General features: G+C 47.2%; 2 protein-coding genes across 3 annotated transcripts; both read right to left on the bottom strand.

The window, feature by feature from the left end:
• Positions 1-3117: 3117 nt before the first annotated feature.
• On the bottom strand, positions 3118-7766 carry LOC100685822 (SCAN domain-containing protein 1-like). Of its 2 annotated transcripts, none has more exons than XM_038531677.1 (2): positions 7619-7766; positions 3118-4007 (listed from the first exon to the last, which is right to left on the bottom strand). In XM_038531677.1, exon 2 carries the CDS (start codon positions 3979-3981, stop codon positions 3550-3552), a length of 432 nt encoding a protein of 143 aa, XP_038387605.1. In that variant the 5' UTR covers positions 3982-4007; positions 7619-7766; the 3' UTR covers positions 3118-3549. The 2 variants fall into 2 exon arrangements, with proteins under 2 accessions (XP_038387605.1, XP_038387604.1); XM_038531676.1 differs by lacking the exon at positions 7619-7766 and adding an exon at positions 7300-7526.
• A 6826-nt stretch (positions 7767-14592) lies between these two features.
• Positions 14593-20226, bottom strand: LOC478196 (proproteinase E). Its single transcript, XM_038531678.1, has 8 exons — positions 20147-20226; positions 19085-19170; positions 18138-18235; positions 17889-18023; positions 16607-16743; positions 16105-16247; positions 15375-15527; positions 14593-14680 (listed from the first exon to the last, which is right to left on the bottom strand). The coding sequence occupies exons 1-8, from the start codon at positions 20184-20186 to the stop codon at positions 14663-14665; spliced, it is 810 nt and encodes a 269-aa protein (XP_038387606.1). The 5' UTR covers positions 20187-20226; the 3' UTR covers positions 14593-14662.
• Between the last annotated feature and the right edge of the window lie 1678 nt (positions 20227-21904).

The following is a 21904-nucleotide window of genomic DNA, read 5'->3' on the forward strand; positions in this document are numbered from 1 at the left end:
TTGATAGCAAAAGACCCCAAGACTTACTGGGCAAGAAAAATATATAACCTAAACATGCATTGTATGTATATTGTGCAAATAAAAAAGGGATATATGTGTGCATACACACATCTATGTGCTTACATCTGTATAATTCATGTTTTCTGGAAGTATATGTAACAGACTATTCATGAGAAGAAAGCCTTTAAATTTTACTTTTATTCCTTCCTATACTGTTGGGACTTTTCTATCCATGTGCTAATATAGCTTTTGTTTTAAAAATGTCAATGGGAGGGATCCCTGCGTGGCACAGCGGTTTAGCGCCTGCCTTTGGCCCAGGGCGCGATCCTGGAGACCCAGGATCGAATCCCACGTCGGGCTCCCGGTGCATGGAGCCTGCTTCTCCTTCTGCCTATGTCTCTGCCTCTCTCTCTCTCTCTCTGTGTGACTATCATAAATAAATAAAAATTTAAAAAAATGTCAATGGGAGTTGAGAAAGCTAAGAAATGTTATTGTAAATGTTAAGATAAAGATGAAAAAAAGCCAAAGAAACATCTTGCTTGCAGGAGATTCTCAAGAGATGCTTGTTAAATTCACACTTCCAAACATGATGGAAAAAGCCCAAGGCTAGGGGGTACAGATATCCCAAGCTTAGATCCCAGCTCCCCCATTCTATGGGCCATGTTGTGTAACTGCGTATCTCAGTTTTCTTATCTGTAAAGCAGGTGTATTTATATGAACAGGTAAGGTCAGATGACAATAAGGATTAAATAAATCACAAATGCATCTATCCTAGCACACAATAACCATCTCAATAGAACAGTTGGAGTTGGAGGTGTAATATTAACCTTTGTATCAAAGAATTTAAGATTTGCCAGACTAGGAGACATCACCCAAATACAGGGAATATGAAACCGAATTTTTAATAATTTTAAGTAGGCTTCACGTCCAATGTGTGGCTAGAACTCAAGACTATGATTAAGTCACACGCTCTACCAACTGAACTAGCCAGGTACTCCAATATGAAACCCAATTTATACCACTCTTCCTACAGCTTTCTCAATTCAACATTAAGCTTAAGAGACCAGGGATCCAAAGGTCATCTGCGGCCTACCTGTGATGAACTGTTAAGTCAGCAGTTCTCAACTAAAGGCAAATTTGCCCCTAAGGAACATGTGGCAATGGCTGGAGACATTTTTGGTTGTCACATCAGTGGGGTGCTATTGGCATCTGGGTAGGGATGCTGCTAAACATCGTATATCGCACAAGACAAGCCTCCAGGAAAGAGAAATTATCTGGCTCCAAACAGCTAACGTTGAGAAAATCTGTGCTAAGTTCAGTCAACTCCTCAGTTGACTCAGCTATCAAGCTACAAAATCCCTAAGGTCGTAACTTTTTAGTCCAACTGGAAAGTCAGCTCTTTTATTTGTATGCTGTATTCTAGATCATCGAAGCAGCTGAGAAACTGGTACAGGCCTGGAAATTTTTTTTTTTTTTTTTTTTTTTTTTTAGGCCTGGAAATCCTTAACACCAGGAGTTCCTGATCTTTGCAGACTAAGGAAATATCTTCATAATGTTCTGAACAAACTGTATGGGAGATACTCTGACCCTACCACGGTCACTAACTCCTTTCCCCATATTAAATTTTACTCTCAGAATTAGAAGAGTTAGAAAAGCTTAACCTCTGGGGCGCCTGGCTGGCTCAGTCAGTGGACTGTGAGACTCTTAACTTCAGAGTTCTGAGTTTGAGCCCCACATTGGGTGTTGAAATGACTTACCAAAAAATAAAATCTTTTGAAATAAAATGGTTTTAAAAAGAAAACCTTAACCTAGTCAATACAAGGGACAGTTCACTCGTTTGCTGTTTCCAAGCATTCCTATACTTTTGCTCAAGGTGTGACTTTGTCCAGTGATCTCCCACTCAAGTTCAATTAAAATCTCACTTCCAGGGGTGCCTGGGTGGCTCAGTCAGTTAAGTGTCTGCCTTTGGCTCAGGTCATGATCCAGGAGTCCCAGGATCAAGTCATGAGTCTGGCTCCCTGCTTTGTGGGGAGTCTGCTTCTCCCTCTGCCCCTCCCCTGCTCATGCTCTCTCCCTTCCTCAAATTAAAAAAAAAACCACAAAAACCCCCCCAAAACCTCACTTCCCTTACTTGGCTATTTCCTCTCTCCTCTGCTTCTAATGTACTTTTTAAAATAGGAAATGGGTTTTGGGGAGCCTGAGTGACTCAGTCGGTTAAGCATCTGATGTCAGCTCAAGTAGTGATCTCAGGGTCCTTGGATAGAGCCCCCCCGAGTGGGAGTGGGGTCTGCTTATCCCTCTCCCACTGCTCCCACTGCTCCTACCCCTTTCTCTCTCTCAAATAAATGTAAAAAAAAAAAAAAAAAAAAAAGAAAAGAAAAAAGTGTTTTCTTAGTGCTATCTCCAAACCAAATACCAAAAGACTAGTTTTATTAATGATCCTACTCATATAATTCAAGGTCTTCCTCTCTCTTCCAAACTATATGTTTCCTTTATACTGGGCTTTATATCTGTATTCTCACATCTAGACCCATTCCAAAGGCACAGGAAGTATTAAGACACCAGCAAAATCAAGAAGAGTTCCAGTTTAGGGCTAACTCGTCCCTCTACCAAAAATTAGTTTCTGAATTGGCACCTAGATGGTTCCAGGAGCAGATCCAGGCCAGAAGCAGAAAGGTTACTCGAGACTGGGTTACCCTGAAGAAAAGCAGCTGCTAAGTTTACTCTGTGCTTGTCACCACCACAGCTAGACTGCTCTGTCTCAGTGGTCAACCAAAGCACAGCTCTCCACACACAGAAAGCCCGGGTGACCGGTTTTCGGGAAGAGCAGAAGAAAACAGTCAAATAGCTTCAGAGTGAGTTCTCTTGTGGGGACAGAAGCTGTGGAACACATGTGATGGAAGTGGGGAAAGAAAAAAAAAAAAATCAAACAGATCTAAGAGCTCCTTACCTGTAAGGACCCTGTTTTAGCCCCTTCTTTGTTTTAATTTAAATTGTGACCAAACACAAAGGCCTAGACTATTCCTATCGTATCTCTAGCTCACATCCCGATACTTATCTCAACTCCTCAAATGTCGAGTAAAAGCTAACATGGTAAATCACCACAGGACACTGTGATTGAGGACCAAACTTTAATATTTCAAGGACATCTCAAGTGAGTTACTGGTGGGGTTACAGAAGCTGCCATTCATGCCACCACAGCAAGAGTCAAGAATTCTGAAAGTTGAAGCAATTACTGCTTTGGATACATAACAATATATTAAAGCATGTCAGAAAGTGCAAAAAAGGAGGCATTCAGCAGAGCAAAAACAAGCAACAGGCTGATTGTCCTAACAGAAGCTCTTTCTAGAGCTCAGTCCCAGGAATTAGAGCTGCCTCAGCCAGAGAGGTCCAGACTGGGTTTTGATGGATTCTTATTACAACTAGTCAAAGGCAAGCTCAAAAAAACCGAGGTTCACATTTCCCCCATGACTGTCCTTGGATCTTGCAACAAAGAGAACATTTGCCTACTTCTCACATGTAGGCTGAGCAAGAACCCAGTGGCAGGACTTAGCCAGTGATTCTGACCCCAGGCTGACATCTCTGGGCCCGAGCTCTGAGCTCCTCAGGCAGGACGGCCTGGAACTGCTCCTGCACCAGCATCTCCACAATCTGCTCCTTTGTGTGAATATCGGGTCTCAGCCACTGTCCGGCAAGCTCCTGGAGATGTCTGAGGACATCCCTGGGCCCAGCTGCGTCCTCATAGCGGAATCTCCGGAACCTCTGCCTAGAGGCTGCCGCATTGGGAGGATTCCTTCGTGGCATGGTCTCCACGTCTTCAACGGAGTCTGCATCGAGGTGCTCTGGTGGAGCCTGGACCTGGGGAGCCGATATTAGGACAGCTTCTGGCTCCTCAGCCATCATCTCATTTGAAGGTGAGCCTATTTTATCATTCTGGACTTCTTTACTTCTTTGTGTCTCTAGGTACCCTTCAGTCTCCATTCTGGAACTCTGGAAAAGGAGGACTCCTAAACACAGAGAGGAGACAGGCTCAGCAAAAACAGAACAAAAACAGAGACTCTAAAAACCACCTTGATCTCATGGATCTGATCCAGACCCAGGTTTCATCAGTTTTTCAATCTTAACAGTTTTTTTTTTTTTTAAAGATTGTATTTATTTATTCATGAGAGACACACAGAGAGAGGCAGAGACACAGGCAGAGGGAGAAACAGGCTCCTCACAGGGAGCCCAATGTGGGACTCAATCCCAGGACCCCGGAATCACGATCTGGGCCAATGGCAGACTCAGAACCACTGAGCCACCCAGGCGTCCTTTAACAGGGTTTCTTTTCTTTTTTTTCTTTTAAGATTTTATTTATTTATTCATGAGAGACAGAGAGACAGAGAGAGGCAGAGACATAGGCAGATGGAGAAGCAGGCTCCATGCAGGGAGCCTGACGTGGTACTCGATCCCTGGGTCTCCAAGATCATGCCCTGGGCTGAAGGCGGTGCTAAACCGCTGAGCCACCCAGGCGATCCTTAACAGGGTTTCTTAATAAAGCTATTAGAAATTCTATTTTTGTTTCTTCTGGATCAATTGACACAATTGAGAAAAATGTGTCAGTGGTTTATAAAAATGAAGAATGCAAGTCTCCTAGCTAGAGTCTTCTACAAAATCTTTCATCCATCTTCCCTGCATTACAAAGTATTTTAGATTATGTTAAAGCAAAAAACTATGTATGCATGACTTATAGGGGAAGAATATCTTTAAAATCATGGATGTTTGCTTCTTCCAATGTCTTTTATGGAGTTATGTGTGTCCAAAAGCAAGCTATGAGTACTAAAATATAAGAGATAAAGGTCTTTTCATTGATATCTACTCTGCTATCTTTTCTACCCACCCTCCAATCCCTTTCATGATGAAATAATGAATGTTAAAAAGTACTTTAGGGGATGCGTAGGTGGCTCAGTTGGTTAAGCAGACTTTGGCTTAGGTTATGATCTCAGGGTCCTGGATCAAGACCCACGTCAGGCTCCCTGCTCAGAGAGGGGGCCTGCTTCTCCTTCTCCCTCTCCTACCTTGTGTTCCTGCTCACTTGCTCTCTCTCAAATAAAAAAAATATAAAGTACTTTAGGAGCTACCATCAGAGTGGAATCTAAGCTCCCACTTCACAAAAAACAAAAAAGCTTCTATATTAAGATCAAGATCCTAAGTTCCTCTAATCAGGGCTGCCAGGGTGGCTCAGCTGGTTGAGCATCTGACTCTTGATTTCGGCTGCAAATCCTGAGCTCCATGCTCAGCAGGGAGTCTGCTGGAGATTCATATTCTCTCTCTCTCCACGCCCCCACCCCTCCCCTCAGTTGCATGGGCTCATGTTCTCATGCAGGCGCTCGCGCTCTCTCTCTCTCTCTCTCTCTGAGATAAATAGATAAAATATCGAAGTTCCTCAGTATATGGGAAACCAAAGTAGTCAGAATCCTAGTACCATAGACTTCCAACTCTTGCGATGTTTGTCAGCTCTAGAATTAGCAAACCAGCAGTAGTGGGGAAGGAGAGGAGGGGCACATTAAAGACCTGTAAAATGTCAGAAAAAAAATAGGCTTTGCTCCATTGGGGTTAGGGCCCCAGTCCACGAGAAAGGTTATGTACAGGAAAACCACAATCGATGTTATTAAGAGAGAGACACACACACACACACTCTTCAATACAGAAATATTGTATCTGACAATACAGAAATAACTAATTTCCACATCGGGCTATGTCCAAAAACTGTAACGCTGATGACACCGTCATTTTTCAAAGGCCATCTCTTTTTTTCATTAACAAACCCCCTCCCCCAAGAACTAATCCCTCCCTGGCCAACAAAGCAGGAGTGTTGACATTTAAGATCCCTCCCACCTCAGAGGCTCTCTCAAATGTTTCCTGGGTAACAACTGGCAGAGGCCAACAATCAACAACACGGACCAGCTGCCTTGCCTTAACTCGCTCACCGCTCCTCATCACCTCTTCTTTAAAGGTTTCACGACCCATTTTCTAGGAACCTTGAATTGATTCTAGACCGTACAGTTTGGATATTCTTGGGAGTATACTTATTCTTCTCATATTATCTGGGGTTTTTTGCTCAATGAACAGCATGTACTCTTCCCTAAAAGTAAGCTGTCACTAACCTAGAGTGATGAAGCCCAAAGCAATATAGCCTCTGGAGAAAAAGGAAAACATTTAGTCAAGGGAAGGCTGGATGAAACCTGAGAAAAATGGGCAGCCTGGGTGGCTCAGCAGTTTAGCACCTGCCTTCCACCCAGGGCGTGATCCTGGAGTCCCGGGATCGAGTCCCACGTCGGGCTCCCTGCATGGAGCCTGCTTCTCCCTCTGCCTCTCTGTGTGTGTCTATCATGAATAAATAAATAAAATCTTAAAAAAAAAAAAAAAAAAAAAAAAAAAAGCCTGAGAAAGCAAAAGTGACCATCAACAGGGGAGTAACTAAAGCACTGTCAGACATTCAGCAGAACAAAAGTGCAGGCTCCTAAAGCATGAACTCGGCCTGTGAGCGCGGATACAGACCCACCTCCCTAACACACCACCTGACCAAGGGGCAGATCCGTGAGCAGCACCATCTCACCTGAGGAAACTAAAATACACACAGAGCAGCATCCACGACCTGCTCCATCCACAAACAATACCTCCGACCGTATTTACTGGTGAGCGGCAGGGACAGGAGGAACATGGATCATCCCCTTCCCATGTGGCTTTCTTTTTAACTATGGATCACTTTCTTAACTCTAAAGGAAGCAATGTCCCCCCCTGCTCAAAGCCTTTCCGAGTGAAAGAAAGAAAAAAAAAAAAAAGAAAAAAAAAAAAAAAACCCTTGTATAATTCTTCTAACGCCCAGCTCCAGAGGTCCTTACAACCCCGACTTGTAAGAGCAGCCCCCACTGTCAGGAGGCCAGGTTCTCAAGGCTGGATCTGAAAGATGCACCAGCTGCACGAGTCACCCCGCTTACAAAGCCCATCAGTTTCAGAAGCCCTCGCTGACGCTGTGCTGAGCATTTCACTCTCTTCCACGCCATCCTCCGGGCCGCTCTGGTCAAACCCTCCACCCGACCCTCTACCGCCCCAGCGGTCTCTACCAAGCACAGCAGCCGCCGGCGCTATCTGCGGGGTTTGACACGCCCGACGCCCCGCGGGAGCTTTCCCTCCTCCAGTCCTGCCCTTAACCCAGCAGGGCGGTTACGGTCATTTCCATTCACACGTAAACAAACTGAGGCTCGAGGAGCGGGGACTGTGCCCAAGGTCACGAGGCCGGGACGTGGGGGGACCAACCCGCCGAGTAGGAAAATCCCGGCCTCCAGGCGGGGAGCGGGGTCGGGCTCCTCCCACCACATGGGCGCGGCCTGGAGGGCCTCGGTCGGGCCGGAAAAGGGTTTCTGGGCTTCCAGACCGGGACCTCCTCCTCCTCCGGAGCAGAAGCGAGATCCAAGGCCACGCCAGCCCGAGCGGCCCGCAGAGCCCTCGCTTCCCCGCTCCGCGGGCCGCCGCCGCCGCTCCCAACAGACCGCGCGCGGGGAAAGGAGAGGCGGGAGGGAGGGACGGAGGGATGGAAGGATGGAGGGAGGGAGGGAGGGAGGGAGGGGGCGTTCACCTGCGCAGGTGCCACCTCGGAGGGCGGGGGGAGGGGGGAACGGGGGCGGGGGCCCCTCGCCACCAGACTCGGAGCCCGAAACCGACTCCGAGAAGAGGAAACCAACCACCGGGCGCAGAGCTTTGTAGCCCGCCGCCGGAACCGGAAGTCGCGCCCCGCCCGGAAGTTGGACGTGAAGGGCGGAGGGAGGGACTGGGTAGAGGGGGGCGGGGTCTCTCTAGGCCGTGGCGGGAGCTCCGCAGCTCGGTGGTTTTAACCCCTTCGTGGGCTTCGTGCGGTGCGCGGCTGGGGGTGCCGCCTGCGCCGCTTCTCCGCGGAGGCCAAGCTCTCCTACGTCTTCTAAGCCGCGGTTTGCGCAGCTGCGAAGTGGAAAGAGGGTGAAGCGGGAATTGAGACACTCCGGGAGCCCGCCCGCAGCTGACTCAGCGCCCCACCCTGAGGTTGCACCCTTGAGCCTTTGCACCACCCAGGGGAAAGAAACCAGAAGAGGGCTGGGTGCTGCTGCTTGGAAACAGTGGGACCGTGTGGCCCCCGGTGGAGTCAGTGCACGGGAGGCAGTGGGCGCCGTCTGTTGAAAGCTCCCGTGCCTCAGTCTACCCAGGGAGAAGTGGGCATGTGCGCGCGTGGGGTTGCCGGTGTCTCCAGGGGAAGACCCCTGCGTGTAGAAGGCTCAAGTCTCTTTTTATTTTATTTTATTTTTTTTCAAATCTCTTTTTAAATTTTATTTAAATTTTATTTTTTTCAAATCTCTAATTTTTTAAAAAAATCTCTTTTTAAATTTTATTTTATTTTATTTAAAAATTTTATTTTTTAACGGGTGTTATGCTATATGTTGGCAAATTGAACTCCAATAGAAAGTTTTTTAAAAATAAATTTTATTTATTTATTTTTTTAAAGATTTTATTTATTTATTCATGAGAGACACAGAGAGAGGCAGAGGGAGAAGCAGGCTCCATGCACCGGGAGCCTGACGCGGGACTCGATCCCGGGTCTCCAGGATCATGCCCTGGGCCAAAGGCAGACGCTCAACCGCTGAGCCACCCAGGCGTCCCATAAATTTTATTTAAATGCAGTTTGCCAACATATAGTATAACACCCGGTGCTCATCTCATTAGGTGTCCTCCTTGAGGCTCATCACCCAGTTACCCCATCTCCCCACCCACGTCCCCTTCTGCTGTCCTTTGTTTGGTTCCCAGAGTTAGGAGATTCTCATGGTTTGTCTTCCTCTCTAATGTTTCCCCACCCCTTTTCCCCCTCCTTCCCTCATGATCCCTTTCACTATTTCTTATAGCCCACATAGGGGTGAAACCATATGATGATTGCCTTTCTCCAATTGACTTATTTCACTCAGCATGATGCCCTCCAGTTCCATCCACGTCATTGCAAATAGTAGGATTTCAACTTTCCTGATTCCTAATATTCCATTGTGTTTGTGTACACAACATCCACTGTGGAAGGAGCCATGATGTCCTTTGACAGATGAAGAGAAAGAAAAATAAAAAAAAAAAAAGAAGAAGAAGAAGAAGAAGAAGGCTCAAATCTTGGCCCTGAGTGCCTCTTTCCCAAGATTTTCCAATGGCTGATGGTTAAGAACTGAAGATGTGAAGTCACATTTAGCTACAGCGAGTCCGGGTTTAGCCTGGATTTGAGTCTGGAGCACACATGTTAAAATAGCACAGCCTGTGAAAGGAAGTGCAAAGATGCTAACCAAGCAACCCTCCCACATCCTTGCTCTTAACCCTGAAGGGGAAGGGACTTGGCTGTTAAGGACAGGCACTCAGGTAGCCCACCCATCTCTCCTCCCATCTGCCCTATCCAAGTGGGACAGGCTAAGGAATTAAGAGGGGGCACTCCAAAGACCCCTGCTGGGTTATCACGGCCCCCCAACTCTCCTTACTCTCCACCCTAACCCCCCACATGGCCCACTCCATCCCAGCTCACCCCTAGCCAATGTCCCTGGGAAAGAGAAGATGTACCTTTTGTCTATACTGCTGCTGCCGGTCGGTAAACCTCAAGATTGCCAGACACTCCAGCTCGTGGGTGGATAACCAGAGCTCCTTGCCATGGCCTTACTCTTACCTCCAATAGTGACTGCAGCCCTTCCCCCACTCACCCCTCCAGAGCAGTCTCCACCTTTCACCTCCCTTCAGCCTTGGTTTCCTCATCTGTAAAGTGTGAGGGTTGGACCACATGAAGGACTTCCAGTAGCCCTCCCCCTACCCCCATCCAATTCTTAGATTCCTTAGGAATGCTTCAGAAAACTGCTGGAATGGAGTGGGGGTGGGAGATGGGGCAGTGCTTTAGGTCCTAGAGCAGCTCGAATTTTAAAGATTTATAAATTCATGTGAAAAGTATATATGTTGTGGCTCTGTGTCAGATTATCATATCATTCAGGATAAAATGTAAACTTGGTACTTTGCCCCATATTCCTCATCTTTCCCCGCCCTCCTATTCACTTACCCTGCTCCAGGTACACTGGCCTTCTAGTTATTTTGCAAACCCAAGAAGCTCATCTTTACCTCCTTGGTGATCTCTGCTTGTGGTTCTCTTTCCTGACATCTGCTCCTCCAGCGTCCAGTTCAGATGAGGCCTCTCTAGAGCAGCCTTCTCTGTCCCCCCTCTTCTAAAGGCATCCATGCGGTCCCTTTGGAGCCTGTTACTCTGTATTGTTATTATCTGTTTATTTTCTATCTCCCCCACTGGAAGCAGTGGCTACAGGGCCAGAGACCTTAATTGTCCCATCACCATGTCTCTGGCACCTAAAACTGAGCATAGGGTGGGTAAACATCTGTCGAATGAATTGATGAATGAATGAACAGAGAAGGCTTGAATTTTATGGTAAAGCCAATCTGGTAAAGACCATGAGGGACACAGGTGTAGTTTAACAAAGTTAGGATTATTAATTTGATGCAGAAAGCACCCAAAGAAATCATGGATGTCCCACGAAATAAAGGAAGAAACAGGGTCACTGTAATATTTGGGGGAAGATTGGAAGTTAGAAGAAATTGAAATGAAGCAGTGTTGATAGGCTCAAGACAAATCTGGTCTTAATAGGAAGGGGTTAACATCTAGCTTGAGATGAGAAATAGACTCATACATAGTCCTGTATCTTTGGATACCACAATGTTAAGATAAATATGGACTATTGTGTCCAAAAAACTCTTCGCTGAAGCTCTGCACCTGATTTGGTAATCCAGGCTGCTTCTATGTCAAATCTGGCTCTGACTCGCTGGACAAGAGTGGAATATTTCATCTCACTGACATGATCTTGAACAGCAGAGTTTCTCAGCACTGTCTTTGGTGTTAATTGAGAAAAGAAGGTTTGGCAGATTCACATGTGACAGGAATCTCTTGAGGCCTCAATCATCTGGATGTGAGGGTCATCTAGAGCTCCAAGCTTCCCATCCCAAGGTGACTGGAGTTCCTTGGGTCCCACCTCACTCTGGGTCTTCATTAGAACACCAAGTCAAGCCTCCGTCCCTTCTTGGTGTACCTGTCAGATTCTCAGCCAGACTCTGGGCCCAAGAGTCTGGCCCAAGTTTGGGTCATTTTCTTCTGTTCATGCCTGCCACAGAATATACATAGCCACCCAATCGATGTCCATTGATCTAACTGTTGATGGGTTTTCTGAATGTAAAGAAAAGGAAGTAGAAGAAAAGGAAGTAGTATGATGAAGCAGTAGCTGTACAAGAGATGTGGGAATGACGTGGGTGGTTTTTTAAAATCTCCCAAAGTGGAAGTTCATAAAATGTAGTGAAAATGAATGCTATGAAAAAGGAACAGAGAATGGGATTGTTGACTCTTTTAAGAATTAAGAAAAATGAATCACTGACCTGTTAATGAGTTTTATTTTTTTAAAGATTTTATTTCTTTATTCACCAGCAACACACAGGGAGAGGCAGAGACACAGGCAGAAGGAGAAGTAGGCTCCTTGCAGGGAGCCCAATGTGGGACACGATCCTGGACCCCGGGATCACGACCTGAGCCTAAGGCAGATGCTTATCCACTGAGCCACCCCGGCATCCCTCTTAATGTGTTTTAAATGAGAGAGAAATTGTTGACACTTTGTGATTAAGGAGAAGGCAACACAGCACGGATCCTTTATATTTTCCAAATGGGAGTTGAAGTGTTGACATTGTGCTTTTGCAAGCTGTGGATTTTCTTCATGATTTAAAGATTTTATTTATTCATTCACGAAAGACACAGAGAGAGAGAGAGGCAGAGACACAGGCAGAGGGAGAAGCAGGCTCCACGCAGGGAACCCAGTGCAGGACTCGATCCCGGGACCCCAGGACCACGCCCTGAGGTGAAGGCAGATGCCAACCACTGAGCCACCCAGACGTCCCTTCTTTGTGATTTAGAAAACAAAAACAAAAAGTTGTTGGCATTGACACTAATCATTAGTCAAAAAAATTAATTATGCACTATATGGTTTTTAAAGAATTTGCATTGTCAAGACTTGGAGATTAAAAAATGAATATTGAATTATTGATCAAGTTGTTCACACTTTTAGGTAAGATTTCCTAACTCCCTGTTGCCCACATGTGAGAAGTGTGTCAGCCCCCTCTGAGGGGGGTGGTTCCCCGAGGGCCTACTACCCAGCCACAAGGTGGAATTTTACAGATCTGACTGCCTTTTATCCTAAAACTATTTTGGAAAATTGTCCAAGGATCTTTCCCTGCCCCACTGGAAAGAAGTCGATACTCAACTTTTGCAACCCTGCTCTGCCCTGAGCACATCTGACTATTACACATATGTCACCTGGCATTATCAGTCTGATTCAACACAAATGATTAGCATATGCTGGTTCCAGTTTTTTTCTCATCCTTCCCCACACCCTTATGATGCAGAGGTCTCTGCTCTGCCTGACTCTGTTCCTTTCTTGCCCTCACTCTGGCCTTGCCGGACCAGTTCTTGGGCTTTTGTAGGAGCTGGAGTCAGGGGTATAGGGTTGAGAGTCCAGGAGTGGTTATGGAGAAAAGCGGGGAGGCAGTTATAATGTGTGGGGATAGTGGATGGGAAAAGGAAAAAAAAAAAAAGGAAGAAAGAAAAATTTAAGTACTCTTGATATAATCACTTTGGAGAGCAACTTGGCAATTGGCGAAGTTGAAAATGAGCACACTCTCCCGCCCAGTAATTCCATTTCTTGGCATATACCCTAGGGAACCTCTCACACATTTGTACCTGGAGATACGTCCAAGGACATTCACTGAAGCCCTATTTGTAATCATAAAAAATTGGCCCTGCTCTAAATGTCCATCTGTAGGGGGAAAAGGATAAGGAAGTAGTGTTATGCAATAGGATACTCTTCAAAACTAGCAGCGATGAGCTAGAGATATATAAAGTAGCATGGAGACACTTAAAGAAACAAAGTTGGGTGAATGAACCAAGTTGCAGAATAATACATACAGCATGAAGCCATGTGTGGACTTTTAAAAACCTAAACAACGCAATACACTGTTTATAGATATTATATATGTGATTTTAAAAATATGTAACAGCATGGAGTGGAAGGATAAACACCCAATTCATTAGTAAGGATAAGTTAGGTCAATGCCACTGTAACGAACACCCCAAATCTTAGTGGCCTATACTAACAGAGTTTATTTCTTTCTTGTGCTGCATGTCCAGCCGGGGGGACTGGAGGCTCCCTCTCTTCCTCATGTCCTCACTGTGGGACTGGGCTGACCTATAGCCACCCATTGCCATGGCAGAGGGAAAGAGAGCTCCACAAACGTCCCACCTCTCAGATCTTCACCTCGCCCAGAGACAGCCATATGGCCAAACCCACCTTCATGGGGGCAGGCAAAGATTATCCTGCTGTGTGCCCCAAAGGAAAACCAGTGCCATTGGGTGAACAACCCCACAGCCATGATGATGTCCTCTGAGTACAAAGGGGCATGCAGCTTAGTAATGTAGGTATTATTTTAGAAAATATGAAGCAAAAATGTGGAATTTGTTAATTCTGGAGGGAGGCTTCATGGGTGTTTCTGATGTGATTCTCCGTGCTGTATCTTTTTAAAGTTTTTAAAACTAGAAGTAAAATTTTAACAGGAGGGGGCAATGGGGCAAGAGTAATATTAAACATTATAAACGTGCGGCGCCTGGATGGCTCAGTTAAGCGTCTGCCTTAGACTCGGGTCATGATCTCAGGGTCCTGGGATCAAGCCCCGCATTGGGCTCCCTGCTCAGCAAGGAGTCTGCTTCTCCCTACTCCTTCCCACCTTCCTGTGCACGCGCTCTCTCTCTCTCTCTCTCTCTCTCTCTCTTAAAAATAAATACATAGAATCTTAAAAACAAAACGAAACAAAAACAAAGCTGTAAATGTATATCCTTGCTGGGCTCCTATTTGCTTTCACAGTATCCAGGAGGAACACAAGTAAAGGAATTCCATTGTTTTTATGTTGCTTTTGCACTCCTTTGGGCCTCAGAAGCAGCTCAGTGGGCTCCCACCCTGTTTGTGGCATCGTGTGTGCTTCTGGGTGTGTGTCTGCTCCCCACCACAGCAGGGGCTCCCAATGTTTGTTATTTCACTCACATCTGTACCCCAAGCCCCCAAACTTGCCACAAAGAAGGTGCCTTGTAAATGTTTAATGAACAACTCTGATACGCTCATTTCTATCTGAATAACGAGCTGTTTTTCTCATTCTCATGAAAGGATTGAATCTGGTCTCATCTCCCATATATCAGATCTCAGATTTTAGGGATGCCTGGGTGACTCAGTGGTTGGGTGTCTGCCTTCAGCTCAGGGCATGATCCTGGGGTCCTGGGATCGAGTCCCACATCGGGCTCCCTGAGTGGAGCCTGCTTCTCCCTCTGCCTGTGTCTCTGCCTCTCTCTCTCTCTCTCTCTCTCTCTCTCTCTCTCTCTGTCTCTCATGAATAAATAAATAAATAAAATCATTTAAAAAAAAGATCTAAGATTTTAGGAATAGCTTCGAACAGAGCAGGCAAGTCAAAGAAGGAAGACTCATGTTGGGGGTTTCTGAGAGATCTTTATTTTTTACAAAGAATTTGGATCAGCACTGCCACCCAGGCCTTAGTTCTAGTGGCTTGACATGACCTAGAAAAAGTGGAGAGACCCAGAATAGTCTAGTTATGAGCAGATTCTGAAGCCATATGGAACTGGGTTAGATTTCCAGCCATGCTACTCATCAGCTGTATGACCCTGGGAGAGTGACTTGACCTCTCTGAGCCTCAGTTTCCTTGTCTGTATAATGGGTTGTAATCATAATACTCATCTCATGGGGGTGGTTGATGAAACTATTAACTAAGGATGTTTACATAGTTTATAAATGGTGGCTATTACTGTTATATCATGAACAATATTAACCTTCCCTGACTATTCATTCCCAGAAGAGATTAGCGCTTTTGCTGGGGCCTGAGTATCCCAGTCACAGCTCTCCCCACATTTCATGATTATTGTTCATTTAATCATCTCTTTCCCCACAAGGCAGCCCTTTGATTTGACACATCAATCTATCTTTCAGGACAGGACAAGACCTGGACCAAAGAAGACATTTCATAAACACTTGTTGAAATAAGGCAGTTCAGCCATAGTTCAAAGCTCCATCCAAAAGCCGCTGGAGTTGTTGGGGTCACACCATAGCAGAAAACATCCCCAAAGCCCTCTGAAATGTATCTGAGGGCCCCTCCACTCCTGACCTTTGGGGATCCTTTCAGCCCCTCCTCAGGATCTGCTGTTCTCACCCAGCCCCGGCATGAGGACACCCTCCTGCTTGCCCTATCTCGCTCACCTCCTCGATCCAGTCATTGAAGGCTGAGACTCGTGTGAATACTGTGGGCTTCTTGATGGTGTTGCAGCCGAAGGCAGACACAAAGCTGGTCACACCGTGAACCTGCCAGGAGCCATCTCCTGTGGGGCAGTTCAGAGGTCCTCCAGAGTCACCCTAGAATGGTCAGAGAGAGTGCTGGCAAGCTAAGCCATGTCTGAGATTGAAAGAATCAGTTCAGACCGCGGGGATTTTGAGAACCTTCTGTGTGACTTGACCTCTCTAAGCCCCAGTTGGCTTGTTTGGGATGGGAACTTATATCTGACCTACAGGATCTTGGTGAGAAGTAAGTGAGATAATAAATGATCTTAGCACAGCACCTAGCAGGGAGGAAGCAATAGATGAGTGGTTGTTCCCATTATTATTTCCAAAGCCAGTTATCCTATTATGTTTCATCCTCACTTCTAATACAATGATAGTACCGTTTTATCATGACTTCAGGACCACAGAGGTGAAGGTGAGTCTAGGATCATGATCCTTTGCTGTGCTTCAGGGGGAAGCCTAAGGACCAGGTCAAGGCAGTGTGAGCTGGGACCAGAAGACAGAGGCCAGGGCAGCATGTCTGGACCTCACTGACTTCCTCCAAGTCTTGCCTGGCCTGGAGGCTGAGTGGGGCAAGCAGGGAGGAGTTCTCCTCCGCCTCCCAGGCAGATGGCAGAGGTTCCCGGGGACCATGCACTTTGAGTCAACTCACATTGCACCCAGAGAGGATGTCCCCGCCAGCGCACACCATGGTCTTCTTTACAGAGATGCCCCACCAGTCCAGCTTGGAGCAGTGCTCATAGTCCACCACGGGCAGCAGAGCCTGCTGCAGCTTGTCCGGGAGTGGCCCGCCGGCTGCAGGATACACCATGCTGAGTGGGGTGGCATGGGGGTGCAGGGCTGGGAGACTCAGAGTGGGGTGGGGGGTTGAGGAAGGCAGTTCTAGTCTGATGGGGACTCTCCTCCCACCAGAGGGTCCTGCCTACTTTATTCACCATAACATCCCCAGCACCTGGCTACCCAAGAGACACAAATAAAATGCTCAGTTGAACATATTAGTGTTTGGGCAAATGGAAGGAGAAAGTGCTCCTGGAGGAGGAATGGGGGGCAAGCACAGTGATGCATCCTGATTGCTCGACCGCCCCCCACCCCACTTCCAGGCCTTATCTTTCTGCCCACAGTCCCTGTGACGGGCAGGAGGGGTCAGCACGCACTGTAGAGACGGCCCCAGCCGCTGATGTAGCAGGGTGCCCCGTTGGGCAGGATTTCCCCAGCAGGAGGGAGACAGGCGAGCTGGACCGCATCTCCCAGCTGGGCACTGCGGGAGAGCTTGATGAGGGCGATGTCATTGCTGGGGGAGGAGAAAAGTCGGGAAGAGTCAGGGGAGCCTGGTCCTTGGCCAGACCAAGCCTCACCTTCCTGGCCTTGCTGCAGAGAGTTCATCACCAGGATGTCCCCACTGTTCTTGTCCCTTCAAATGGCACATGTTTTTAAGACCAAGCAACCTCCCACCCCTTGTGCTGATGCAGACCCTTGGCCTTCCCAGCTGTCCTCGGCTCTGACACCGAGGTTCGCACACTTCGACTGTGTTGGGATCGTGGAGGTCTTGTTAAAACACAGGTTGCCAAAAAACAAAAACAAAAACAAAAAAACCCCACAGGTTGCCGTGTCCTGCCCCCAAGGATCCTGATGCAGTGGGTCCGGGTGGGGCCTGAGGATTCACATTTCTCACGCTGATGCTGCTGGCCTGGGGACCACATTTTGAGAACCCCTGCTTGCTTGTCACTCAAGTCATTGCACGTCGGTCCCCTTTCCTCTCCACATACCCCAGGAGTCTTGTGAGGATGGGTTCATGGGTCATGATCAGGTCATGATCAGGATCATGATCATCATGACCCCTCTTTCCTGCACTGCACTTTCAGGGGTTCCACACCCTTCTTTGACCCTCACCAGAAAACTGCTGAGCTACCCAGACACATGATTTTGCACATGCTTAAGGGCCTTAGGAAGCCCTGCTTCAGTGTTCTGACCCAGTGATCACCTCCCTAGTCGTCAAACCACCCAGGAAGTCCAGAAAGTCATGCTTGACATATGATATACTTGAAGCCCAGAAGGGCAGTGACTTGCCCAAGCCACACAGCAACTTGGTTTTGGGCTTGACTCCTGGTCCAGTGCTCCTCTTTTTGCCCACATTCCTGGGAACCCAGAGTGCACTGGACAAATGTCCATTGAATGGAGGAACCCTTCGATTTGGAAGAAGGGATGCAGAGATGTCCTAGGCTTGGAGGAGTTCCTGACCCTCCCTGAGCCCTGATGTCCTTCCAAAAGCAGAAAAGTTTGGTGTAGATGACTCTCCTCGCTCTGCCCCTCAGTGTGTGGGACTAGGTCCCAGGCAGCTGGATCCAGCCCCACTGTCCCCGGAAGTCTCCTCAGAATCATCTTTGGGTCATGGGGGCAACCAGTAATCTCTGGTTCTAGACCAAAGCATTCACTCACCCACAGGCTACACAGTTGGAATTCCAGAGTGGGTGCACGAAGAGGTCCCCCGCATTGATGGGGATCACCTGTTCGGAGCCCTCTTCCTCAGCCCGGTTATACTCGCCCAACACCACCTGGTAGGTCAAGGAGCTCCTGCCGGTGGAAGTGAGATCAGTCTGGGGCTGACTGGCCTGCCTCCCTCCCCTCCCACAGCCACCCACTGCCCCAGGTTCTCATGCAGGGACAAGGGCCAGTAAAAGAACTTACGAGATGCAGTGGCCTGCAGTCATCACCCAGTCGGGGGCGATAAGACTGCCGCCACAGGTATGGTGGAAGGCTCCATTCTTCTCGTACTGTAGGGAGACCTGGTGGCAAGGGAGGAAGGAACCTAAGTGGTCTGAGCCCCCAGTAAGGGCTGACATCGGGGGCTTATAGGTTGTGTGCACCGTACAACTCTAGAGGGCATCATCCATGCAGAATGGCACCCTTTAGAAATGTGCAGTGTTCAAAACTGTGCCATTTATGGCTGCTTTCATACTACAATGGCAGAGTTAAGTCATTGCAATGGAAACCACATGGTTGACAAAAGCTAAAATATTTACTCTCTGGTCCCTTACAGAACAAGTTAGCTGACCCTTCCTGTAGACCAATGTCATCCAATAGAATTTTCTATGATGATGGGAATGTTCTATATCTTGGCTGTCCAATACAATGGCCACTAGCCATATGTTGTTATTGAGAATTTGAAACGTGGCTAACATTGACCAACTGAATTTTTAACATTATTTAATTTTAATTAATTTTGAGTTAAGTAAACACATGTGGCTAGTGGCCAAACACATGTGGTCTAGCCCCCTGTGCCCCACTGACCTCTATAAAGCCCTTCATTCATTCCTCTAGTGCTCTCAGACCTTGTAGCCCTGTTGTATAATTTGAGGAGTCTAGGTATGTATACCCCAAAATCTCTGTCCCTAAACATAGTGCCTGAAATTCCGCTATTAGTGCCAGATAAGCATTGCCTTCTCCCCAGACTCCACTTGCAATTTGCCAAGTGTTACGGGTTGAGTGGACAAGACTTCCACATGAAGTAGACTGTCCAAGAGCTTCCCGGCCTTTGGAAGCCAAAAAGGATACCAGAAGCGAAGCAGTGGGGTCATGACTGCATGCCTTGCAGCACCCATGGTGGGAAATAGTGCCGCTGGTATCCCTCTTACCTGCCAGGGCCAGCTGTAGGGGACTGCGTCCTCACCATTAACAACACGGGAGGAGGGCTGGTAGGAGGGTCGGCCACAGCCGGAGGCTGGAAGGGAGAGCACAGATGGCAATCAGTCAGGAAGTCCCCAGAGGCAGAGAAGAGGCCTGGGTCCCAGGTCTAGATGCACCACAAACTGGCTGCGTGCCCTGGTGCAAGCGCTTTCCCCTCTCTGGACCTCTGTAGCCGCATATGAACAATGAACATTTGGGCTAGAGCAGGGCTTTCCAGAGTCCCAGGGAGGAATGGAGACGTGACCTCATTCCACAGCAGGATTGAAGGAGCTGGGGCACTTAGCACAGTGCCTGGTGTCCAGTGAGCCCTTGAGAAGTGATAATAACTATTGTCATGAAAAGCGATGGCTTTGGAATAAGACTGCCTGGGTTCAAAATGCAGCTCTGCCCCTACTTCTAGGGTGGGCTGCTTTACTTCTCTGAGGGTCAGTTTCTCCATCTGTAAAATGGGGTTAATAGTGGTACTGCTCACGTGTTATGGGGATTACAAGAGATAATATAAGAAAAAAAATCCTTAGTACTCCCTGGCATATAGCAAGCACTCAATAAACATTATCTGTTACTATTGCTATCAGTGTAGGGAGACTGCTTGGAGGAGGTGGCCCTGAGCGGGGATAGAATATGGCAGAGAGACTAGGAAAGGGTGAGACCACACGATATGGAGTAGGGAAGAGGGAAGGAGAGGAGAGGTGGAGGGTTAAGCGGAGGAACAGAAATCCTGACCCCCTCAGTCTAACCACAGAGCCCAAACTCTTCACAACTAGCCTCTTTACTGCCTCCAAAGAGGAGTCCCACCACAGTTTTTGGGTACCCCAGTCTTTCTCCGGAGCTGTCCCAGCCATGATTCCCCCTCCACTCTCCTACCCCAGCACCAAGGTGAACCCCCCCAAACATGCCAAGATATAAGCTGAGACCCCTTCTGTGGAGATAGGTGTTGGGTTCACGAGACCCAGGGTGGGTGACAGATTTCAAGGGCTCCTGGCCCAGGGCAGCACAGGCTGGGGTCTTACCGAGGGCCACAAATAGGAGGGAAGTCAGCAGCCGGAGCATCGTGAGTTTTGAGATGATAGGAAAGACATGCAGAGCCTGGGGCCTTATTATAGGGCAGAAAGCAGATGGGGGGAGGCAGGTTGGGCCCCGTTCCTGGAACAGGTGGTGGAACGCCAGCTCTCTCATGGTCCAAGGCCATGGCCCCAACCTGCTGCATATGGAGGAGTGACAGCCAACAGCAAGAACCAAGTTTCCCTCCAACCTGTGGCTACACAGGTGGCATTGAGTGGCCAGCTGATAACAGGGGAGGGGGGAGGAATGTTCTCATTAGAACAAGCCAACCTCCTCCAGGAAAGAACATGGGCTCTGGAACTGGTAAGACCCCGGGTTCAAATCATAGCTCAGCCATCTGCAGAGTCTTCATCCTTGGGCACATGCCTTAACTTCTCTGGACTTCAGGTTTTTCATCTTTAAGTTGGAAGCTATATAAATATCCACTAGAGAAAAAAAATCGTTGAGTGATTTCTCTGTATCAGGAGGTTCTAGGAGATGGACCTATGAACAAGACATGCTCCCAGTTTCCCTAGGGCTTAAGTCCAGTAGGGAAGACTATGACAAATCAACAAAAATAAATAAAGGCTACTTTGTGTGTGCGTGTGTCATTTAAAGAATAATAGTAAAACAAATGCCTTCATTCTCACCACCCAGCTTCAGAAATAAAACATTACCATCCCCCTGTGTATCTCAACCCTACGACATTTCCTTTCTTTCATTAGATTTTCACATACACATATATTCCTTTTTTTTTAAGGTTTTATTTGTTTATATGAGAGAGAGAGAGAGAGAGTCAGCAAGCACGAGGTGGAAGAAGGGCAGAGGAAGAGGACAGGGAGAGGGAGAAGCCGACTCCCCACTGATCAGCGACCCTGACGCGGGGCTCAATTCCAGGACCTGGAGATTCTGACTCGAGCTGAAGGCAGACACTTAGCCAGCCCACTGAGCCACCTGGGCGCCCCATACATATATATATATATATATCCTAAACAATACAGCCGCTTTCTTTTTGGCCTTTTATGTGAGTAGAATCACATAGTGATTATTTATTTGTGATGTCATTTTTATTTGTGTTCAATATTGATTTCTGAAATTCATCCGTAATGATGCATGCAATGGATTTATTTCTACTATTTAGTATCTATACTTCAAATATTCCAACATCTATCCAATCTGTTGTTAACAGATACTTGAGTGTTACTCATTCTTCGCTTTTGTGGAAGTGGGTCACATATATCTGTTCTATGCCTTGGATAAGAAGTAATGAAACAGGGACGCCTGGGTGGCTCAGTGGTTGAGTGTCTGCCTTTGGCTCAGGGCTTGATCCCGGAGTCCTGGGATTGAGTCCCACATTGGGCTTCCCACAGGGAGCCTGCTTCTCCCTCTGCCTGTGTCTCTGCCTCTCTCATGTATAAGTAAACAAAAATTTTTTTAAAAAGTAATGAAACAGGGTATGCAATGGTCCAGCTGTACTATGTAACAACAGAGTTGATTGTCTCATTAACAGGAAATGACAGTTCCTGTTATTCCATATCTGAGCCAACTTTTTTATTGTCGTTCTTAATTGTTTGCCCAACTGTGAGGTGTGAAATGGTGTTTCATTGTGACTCTAATTTGCATTGAATTTATGAAAAATGAAATTGAGCATCTTTTAAAATGTTCATTGTAAAAAGTAAATAAAAAATAAAATAAATTGTACATCCGTAGTTCATTGTGCACGAAAT

The sequence above is a fragment of the Canis lupus genome, chromosome 2 (assembly GCF_011100685.1).
Source record: "Canis lupus familiaris isolate Mischka breed German Shepherd chromosome 2, alternate assembly UU_Cfam_GSD_1.0, whole genome shotgun sequence".
Lineage (NCBI taxonomy): Eukaryota > Metazoa > Chordata > Mammalia > Carnivora > Canidae > Canis > Canis lupus.

Coding starts and splice junctions, on each gene's coding strand:
- LOC100685822 (XM_038531677.1), bottom strand. CDS start 3,981: ATGGAGACTGAAGGGTACCTAGAGACACAAAGAAGTAAAGAAGTCCAG.
- LOC478196 (XM_038531678.1), bottom strand. CDS start 20,186: ATGCTCCGGCTGCTGACTTCCCTCCTATTTGTGGCCCTCG. Junction 18,236..19,084: donor CCTACAGCTGGCCCTGGCAG/GTAAGAGGGATA, acceptor CCTTGCCACCAG/GTCTCCCTACAGTACGAGAA. Junction 18,024..18,137: donor ACTGCAGGCCACTGCATCTC/GTAAGTTCTTTT, acceptor TTCCACCGGCAG/GAGCTCCTTGACCTACCAGG.